This window comes from Eucyclogobius newberryi, unplaced genomic scaffold (assembly GCF_026437365.1).
Source record: "Eucyclogobius newberryi isolate DKJ021-1_F unplaced genomic scaffold, fEucNew1.0.hap1 SCAF_12, whole genome shotgun sequence".
NCBI lineage: Eukaryota > Metazoa > Chordata > Actinopteri > Gobiiformes > Gobiidae > Eucyclogobius > Eucyclogobius newberryi.
Window position 1 is genome coordinate 4,917,536 of NW_027315746.1, and position 9,482 is coordinate 4,927,017.

The 9,482-nt window shown below is 44.8% G+C and overlaps 1 protein-coding gene across 1 annotated transcript; it reads left to right on the forward strand.

Annotated features, from left to right (window-relative positions):
* The first annotated feature begins 1,742 nt into the window (after nt 1-1,742).
* Nucleotides 1,743-8,159, forward strand: LOC140355762 (uncharacterized). Its single transcript, XM_072440415.1, has 3 exons — nt 1,743-4,408; nt 5,465-5,705; nt 6,234-8,159. Exons 1-3 carry the CDS (start codon nt 1,743-1,745, stop codon nt 8,157-8,159), a joined length of 4,833 nt encoding a protein of 1,610 aa, XP_072296516.1.
* The last annotated feature ends 1,323 nt before the right edge of the window (nt 8,160-9,482 follow it).

The following is a 9,482-nucleotide window of genomic DNA, read 5'->3' on the forward strand; positions in this document are numbered from 1 at the left end:
CACAAGCATGACACACGCACCGACACACGCACCGACACACGCACCGACACACGCATGACACACGCACCGATACACGCATGACACACGCACGATACACGCATGACACACGCGTGACACACGCACCGACACACGCATGACACACGCACCGATACACGCATGACACGCGCACCGACACACGCATGACCGACACACACATCACCGACACACGCACACATGACCGACACACGCACCGACCACCGCACCGACACAAGCATGACACACGCACCGACACACGCATGACACACGCACCGACACATGCATTACCGACACACACATCACCGACACACGCACACATGACCGACACACGCACCGACCACCGCACCGACACAAGCAAGACCGACACACGCACCGACACACGCACCGACACACACATGACCGACACACGCACCGACACACCCATGACACACGCACACATGACCGACATATGGCAGACACACGCACACACGCACAGACACACGCACACACAGACACGTCAGACACACGCACAGACACACGCACACACGCACAGACACACGCACAGACACACGCACAGACACACGCACAGACACACGCACAGACACACGCACAGACACACGCACAGACACACGCACACACGACAGACACACGCACAGACACACGCACACACGCACAGACACACGCACACACGACAGACACGCGTCACGGAGGATTTATGAAGCAGTAACGCGCACGATTGAATGTCGCGCCTTCAGTGTCGGCTCAGGCCACACTACATAACTCATAAACTCTAACTCTGTGTCCACACAGCTTTCATTAATAACTGTGCATTAGATCACTCTGGTCGATATATTACATAGTATTTCATCATTAAATGTGTAACGGTTTAAGACCGTGGAATAAGCTCTAGGATCACGGTAACCAGGCAACAGTAAATATTAGACTCTTTATTTGTCTGTGTCCTGAAGATTGTTATGGAAGCTCGTTGTAGTCACCTACAAAATAATCTCGTAATTACGAGATATTTATCTTGTTACATTTAATTGATGATTGTTGGGCTTGTATTAGTCATCAATAATATCAATGATAAAAAAGAAAGGAAAAAAATTAGGAAATTGCTCTATTTATTAAAGTTCCTCTTTCCTGTGCAAAAAGAACAGACCAAATGAAAACACATTACAAATCCAGAGAAAACAACAATAAAGGCTTCAGGCCAAGTTACAGGTCAGATCTGTGAAGTTCTCTGTCAGAACTAGTGTTTTTCAAAGGCATTTTTGCAATAATAATAATAATAATAATTTAAACGTGCAGATCGATAGGTTTAAGCTGAAACATCAGCACCTTTCATTATGGAAATTGTGTAGTTTGTTGTCTCTTTTATCTTGTTCATGACACTTAAGCACTTGCACATTTAAAAAATATTCTATACAAATAAAGTTTAATGTTTTGAATACAGGTCAGTTATTTAACCCTCTGTCAACTGCATGACCTTTAAATATTAATTTATTTTAGTGCAAACGGGCTCATTCTCCATAAAGAATGAATGGAACAGTGAGATCTGCACGTTTAAGGCAACTGGACCCAGACCCAAGTGCCTGTTGTAGAAAAGATAGAATAATAATAATACAATTTTACACGTCCTCAAAATAACAGTTTCAACATGTCTTTATATCTCTGGCCTCTGCTGCTGGTCCATGACGACTTCTGGTCTGTTCTATTCTTCTTTGTTCACAGACGCAGCGCTGATCATGTCACAGGAGCGAGAGAAAACGCTCACCCAAACCTCGTCTCTCCTCATACACACCAGGGAGCGGCCTTTCAGCTGCAACCTCTGCCAAAAGACCTTCACTCGCTCCGCCCAGCTCAAAGTCCATGCACGCGCGTACGCCGGCGAGAAGCCCTACCAGTGTGAGCAGCGTGAGATGAGGAGGACGCTGGTCCGACAAAAGCTGTATCACTGCGACCAGTGTGAGAAATCATTTGCGCGGCGAAGTCAACTTAGAGAACACGTCTACACTCACACCGGCTTTAAACCGTTCGAGTGCGACCAGTGTGAGAGGACATTTGCCCGAGCTTTTGATCTTAAACGCCACACGGGCACGCACCTGGAAAAGGGATACAGCTGCGATTTTTGCGGTATGAAATTTCCACGCGCAAATTCTCTCACGAAACATCAGAGGAACCACGAGTGCGCCCGGGCGGTGGAAGAGGAGCCGTACAGCTGTGAGGACTGCGACAGGAGATTTTCAAGATCTGCAAACCTTCTAACACACGTGCGCATTCAGACGGGGGAGCAGCCGTTCGAATGTGACCAGTGTGGACAGGGATTCAAACAATTTGCCCTTTTAAAAAAACACAGGAGCATCCACGACAACGAGACAGGTGGAGAGCGACTACACCGGTGTAAATACTGCAAGAGAACGTTTGACCAATCATCTGACCTGGAAGATCATCAGTGTTCTTTGGTCGAAGGCAGAAGTTTCGTTTGTCAGTACTGTGGAAAGACATGCTCACGACTGGCTTCTATCAAAGTGCACGAGTGGATTCACACGGGACAAAGGCCCTACAGTTGCGAGGTGTGTGGGAAGAGATTTGCACTCTCTAATTCTCTTCAAAGACACAAGCTCATTCACACTCGAGAACGTCTTTACAAATGTGAACAATGTGGGAGAGGATTCTCACAATTAGACCATCTCAAAGAACACCAGTGCGTCCGTGACAGTGGGGAAAGCTCATTCAACACAGACAAATCCTATAGTTGTCAGTACTGTAGGAAGTCATTTAAGAGACCATATATTCTCAAAATGCACATTCGCACCCACACGGGCGAAAGGCCGCACAGTTGTGAGGTGTGTGGTGCATGTTTTTCTCTGTCATCTACTCTCCTACGACACAAGCGCATTCACACAGGAGAGCGGCCTTTCAAATGCGACCAATGTGGTAAAACATTTATACAATCAAGTCACCTCAGACAGCACCTGCGTATCTATCACAAAGAAGACCGTCATTTTGTCTGTCAGTCCTGTAAAAAAACCTTCACACAAGTATCGGCGCTCGAACGACACAAGTGCTCCCGCAGTGAAGGCAGACTGCACAGTTGTGACAAATGTAAAAAGTCATTCACAAGACCATATAATCTCGAGATGCACAAGCGCATCCACACGGGAGAAAAGCCACACAAATGTGAGAACTGTAACAAGGCCTTTATAAGAGAATATGACCTGAAACTACACAGACATATCCACAATGCAAAGGTGCAATACAGATGTGAGCAGTGTGGGATGGAATTCACACTTTGCAGCGCTTATGTACGACACCAGCAGCTTCACAAGAAAGGGTTTAAATGTGACCAGTGTGGGATGGAGTTTACACAAGCAGATGATTTAAAAAAACACCAGGACACCCACTGTAAGGAAAAAATATTTCGCTGTGAATTGTGTGGAATGGCTTTTGTGAGACCGCACAACCTCGCTAATCACAAATGCTCTGCCGCTAGAGGGCAGCACGAGTCCTTCTCACAAGAAAGCGTTGAGGAATTGAAGAATACTTATGGTTGTGATACCTGTGGAAAAGCATGTACTAGTGACGCTGCGCTGAAAACACACCAGCGCATTCATAGTAGGCCGTATAACTGTGAGTATTGCGGAAAATCATTTGCACGGCGAAATCGACTCAATGAACACGTCCACACTCATATCGGGTACAAACCGTTCAATTGTGACCAGTGTGAGAGAAAATTCACCAGAGCTTTTGATCTTAAACGGCACGTGGACGTCCACATGGAAAAAGGATACAGATACAGCTGCGATGTTTGTGGCATGAAGTTCCCACGTGCCAAATCTCTGAGAGCGCATCGGAGGAGCCACAGTGGGGAGAAGTTATTTGGTTGTGGCTACTGCAAAAGCACCTTTGACCTTTGCCATGAGCTCAAAGAACACCTGCGCTCACACCCGGGGCCAAAGTTTGGTAAATGTGAGCGATGTGGATCGAGATTTTCCAGTAATCTCAGTAATCTCAAAAGACACATGCGGAGTCACCTGGGGCAATCAACGTACCCGTGTGACCAGTGTGGGAAGGTTTTCGACGACCCGTCTACTCTACGAACTCACCACCTGGTGCACTCTGGGTCGTACGCTTGTGAGAAGTGCGAGAGGAGTTTTATCACCGACGAAAAGTTACAAGAACATAAAATGATACATGTTGAAGAAGGTAATTCGACAGCGGTAGAAATGTGTAATCAGTCTGTAGATAATGTACCTGCTCAGGAAATGGAGGAAGTCTATGCTGTAGAGGTGGATAGTTTTCACGTCGATGAACTTGAGATCTCATGTGAAGTGTGTTCAGAGACATTCACTACCAAAGACCAATATTATGAACATCTGCAGAACCACGAGATTGAGCTCGTTGTGGTCTAACATGGAAAGAAACACACAAAAACTAGAGAATTTTGCTAAACTACAGTAAATGTGTAAATAGCCTTACAACACTGATTAAAAAGCTGTATAATCACTACATTTGACGTTAGGTCTCTCAGTTGTATATATAAACGGGACGACACAAAAGCCAAAGTCCATTTTCACCATGGGCCCCCGCTGGCCCCCCCCACTCTGGCACCTGGTGTTCCCAGTGGTCTCACATCCAAGCACTAAACAACAAGGGGATAAAAAACTAATCATGATCTCATCCCTGTGACGATACACTATTTTAGTCATATTGTAATTTGCCATTTTTAATGCAGCCCTCTGTTCAAACACAGACTCTTGTCCCGCCCACTCACCCATTGGTCTGTTGTGCTCTGAATGACAACTGGATTCAACCAATCAAAGTGAAGTGTGAACGCTCAGGAGAAGAAGGTGATATTGTTTTCTCACAACACGAGACTCGAGAAAACGAATCTGGATCAAATTGAAATCCTTCCCTGCTTCCAAAATAATAAATGTTATAAATGTTTTACCCATGGTTTTCTTTTAAATTCTTGCTTATTTGCACAGTGAAGATCCTCAGCGTGTGGGTGACTGAGGGAGGTTTAAATGGGGTTTAGATCTACAACAGTTGCATTAATCCACCTGACTCAACACATTTTTAGCAAAACATTTCACAGTTGGCATTTTTCTTGATTTACAAAAGGCTTTTCATACCGTGACTCATCTTATTTCGTTGTTAAAATCACACTATTATGGTATAAGGGGTCACACACATAAATGTCCTCCAGTATGTCCAATTTAATTTACATAAGTCTGTCTGCCAATCCCTTAAGTTTCTATACTTGGACCGACATGAATTAATTTGTTTCATAATGACATTTGTGAAGTAGCCAAAAATGCAAATGATGCGTTTTATCTTTCGTCTAAAATGCACCTTGGAATTTACATGTATGAACAAAACAAATTAAATGAACAATAAATAAATAAATAAATGACATATGGCGTATCATCCGGGCTTGCTTTAGGTTCCATCGTGGTCATTCCAGTGTTAGGGCCTTTTCAAACGTCCAGCAGCAGCTCGGGAGTTCCACCTGCAGCACTCTGAGGTGTAGTGAGAGGCAGCCGGCTGTAGGGGGCAGTGTGACCCAGACTATTGAATCCACGGGACAGAGGAGAGACCTGGAGGAGGACGTGACTTCTGGAGGGAGACTATCCTCAGTTGCGCAGATGGATGTCATCGACCAGAACGCTCCAGGTTTATTCTGGGCCGTGACCACAACAGTCCAGGTTTGTGCACGTTTTTACCCAGTGTTATTGAATGAAACGGGTGGAACGATCGGTGCATGTCAGGATCGTTAAAGCAGAGAACGAGCCCATTGCACAGAGGAAACGCGGCTGTTCCAGGAGGACGATCGGCCCTGCAGTCAAACGCCTGCAGTCAAGCCGAGACTTCCACTTATGTTTTAGAGCACAAAAATATACACTAGTCAAACAAAAAAGAATTAATAATGTAGTGGGTCTTTGCCTGTGTTTTGTCATGTTGTCAGGTTAAGATCCATTCAAGTATTGGAATTTTAACTTCTCAAATTCTATACTTAAGATCATCATGTTTGGTTTTATTTCCACGACATTGGCCAAAATAAATAAATTCAGGCCAACAATGAGTCAGAATCTTCCTTTATCGCTGCAATTAAACAGTGTTAGTGATAATAAATGCCACCTGAAATAACTGTATGACCTCCCGCGGTTACAGACCACTGAGCTTCAAGAGCTGAGGATTTAACTGTCACTTACTTGACTCTTTTCCATTCACAGACATTATCTACAGCTCAGATTGCGTTCTCCTTTATACAGGGTTCTGCTCCGACACCACGTCAGCTTGAACACACCAGAGACCGGCGTTTCAGATGCAGCATCTGCAAGAAGACCTTCACTCGATCCACAAACCTGAAACAACACATGCTCACTCACAGCGGAGAAAAGCCCTTCAAATGTGACCAGTGTGATAAGAGGTTCGGACTGTCCAGCAGTTTGCGACGATACAAGCTGATTCACACAGGCGAGCGGCCGTACACGTGTGACCACTGTGACCGAGCCTTCACACAGTCAGGAACTCTCAAGCAGCATCTACGGGTCAAGCACAACGTGTTCAGCTCTCATAGTGAAGACCAGCCTGTCAGTTGTCAGTACTGTGGAAAGATATACGCAAGAGCATATGATCTCAAAATACACATTCGCTCCCACACGGGTGAAAGGCCCTTCAGCTGTGAGGAGTGTGGGAAAAGATTTGCTCTGTCAACTCTTCTTAGAAGACACAAGCGCATTCACACTGGAGAACGGCCGTACAAATGTGACAAATGTGGGAAGGAATTCACTCGAATGGGAAATCTCAAACTCCACCAGTTTGTCCATGATACCAAGAAAAACTCATACACTTGTAAGTACTGTAAGAACTCCTTCAAACAGTCTGAATTCAAATATCATAAGTGTGCTTGTCGCAGAGACAGACTTATAATACCCAGTACTTGTCAGTTCTGTGGAAAGACGTGTTCAAGAGCAAATGATCTCACAAAAACCAACCAGACCCCTCAGAGCTGTGAGGAGTGTGGTAAGAGACTTACTCTGTCAACTACTCACAAGCGCATTCAGACTGTGCTATGTTTTAAGTGTGACCAGTGTGGAAGAACATTCTCAAAGTCTCATCATCTCAAATATCACCTGCGTAACTTTCACAAAGAAGACAGACCTTTTGTTTGTCAGTTTTGTAAGAAAACCTTCACACAGTCATCCGCACTCGAGTATCATAAGTGCTCTCGCTGCAAAAACAGACCCTACAGTTGTGACGAGTGTAAAAAGTCCTTTACGAGACCGTATGTTCTCAAAATGCACCGGCGCAGCCACACGGGAGCAAATCTGTCCACATGTGTGCGCTGTAAGATGGCCTTCACCACAGCGCTCAGCCTCATGATGCACCGGCGCACCCACCCGCAGTGTGGGATGAAACTGACATTCAAATGTGACCATTGTGGAATGGACTTTACACAAGTAGATCGTGTCAAACACCAAGACACCCACTATAGAAAAAAACTGCAGCGCTCCAAATCCTGTGGAAGGACTTTTACCAGACTCTGCACAAGACAAGACAACACAAGAGAAACTAGAGCGCAGCACCAATGTGACAAGTGTGGCAAATACTTTCACCAAGAAGGTGTTCTGCAGCGTCATCGGCTGATTTTCCACTCGTCAACGAAGTCTTATAATTGTGAAATCTGTAAAAGGACATTCACTGGAAACCGGGAAATGAAAACGCACCAGTTTATTCATGGCAACACCAGGCCTTATAAATGTGACTATTGTGAGAAATCATTCATCCGAGCACGTCATCTCAAAGCACACGCCCGCACTCACACGGGAAAGAACCCGTTCCAATGTGAGCGGTGCAAGAAGGAATTGCACAGGCCAAAACATGTAGAAAATAGACTCAAATACAGCTGCGATGTCTGTGACGAAGCTGCTGAGTCGTGTAAAGTTCAGTCGATGGATTTAGAGCGTGTCAAATCTGGTAAAGCAGATCATTTACATGCTCAAGAATTATACAATGTTTACACCGTCGAGATGGACAGTTTTCAAGTAGAAGTTGAGTTGGAGATGTCGTGCGAAGTGTGTTCAGAGACATTTAATACCAAAGAGCAATATTATGAACATCTGCGAAAGCACGAGATCGAGCTTATTGTGATCTAACGCAGCACAACTCCTCTGATAACGCACTGTAGAGTTCAACGCAAAATACTATTTAGTTCAGATGTTTTTGTGGGTGTGTACAGGTATTAGAGGTCATGTCATGAGCACTGGCTACTGTTGTTGGTTGGGGACCCCAGTTTGTTTATTTGTGTATTTAATAGGGACAAACATCCAGGCTCGGGCCCTTTTCAGAGGGCCAAGGCCTCTGGGCCGGAGCACAACACGCCGCTACAAAATATCCCAAACTCTGTTTCAATAACTGAGGTTATGTTTTTGAGAGAAATAACATACAACATGCTTTACTAACATTGCTTTGCAAAATAAAGCAAGAATAAAGGACTAAACCAAGACTAAACTAGGTCCAAACTAGTGCTAACGCAGAATTAAACCTGTTACTAAGATTTAACTAATGACGATGGGGGTTATGGGCTGAATTAAATTGCTTGGAGGGCCTGATTTGGCCCCGGGGCCTCATGTTGAATAGCCCTGCTCTAGGCCATCTAGGTCAGAGCTCATTTGCAAACCGGACTCCAACTCGTATGAGGTTTATATATGTATATATGTATGTATGCATGTATATATATACATGTATACATGTGTACCTCACCTTCCCACCACCATCCCAAACCACCATCACTCCCCCGCCACAGGGCCAGTTTCACCACACAATCCAGAGTCCACTGCGGTTATAAGTTATATTTGTTGTTTTGTTGATAAAAATAAAACATGAAATAAAAGTCTACACAAGGCTCCATTCTCTCCTTGGCCACTAGTCTATTCTCAGGTATTTGTGTTTTGTGCCATGTATATTTTGTATGTGAATACAACATACAAAATATACATGGCAACAAGTAAACTGCCACTGCCTCTGTGACAATATAAAAGAATAAACATTAACATATTCATACCCAGCAATATAAAAACATCTCTATCATCCATATTGAAAGAAGAATTGCAATTTCAATACACCATAACAATCTCCATAGCAACAGCGTTAAGACGGTTGTTGGAGTTCATGGGGGGCGGGGTCCAGGGGGCGGGGTTAGAGGAGTTCTCTTGTTTTCGTTGCCAAAACTACGCAACAAATGTGTTGATTGTTATGAAGTATTAATAGTCTTTTACATAAGCGAAGCGAAATAAGTCGAAGAGCAAATGTATAATAAAGCTGAGATAATAGATCCATGATACCGCCACATGCGGTAGTACTGCGGTATGACCCCCGCGGTATGACCCCCGCGCTGCAGGGGGCAGTAGTACTGCGGTATGACCCCCGCGCTGCAGGGGGCAGTAGTACTGCTGTATGACCCCCGCGCTGCAGGGGGC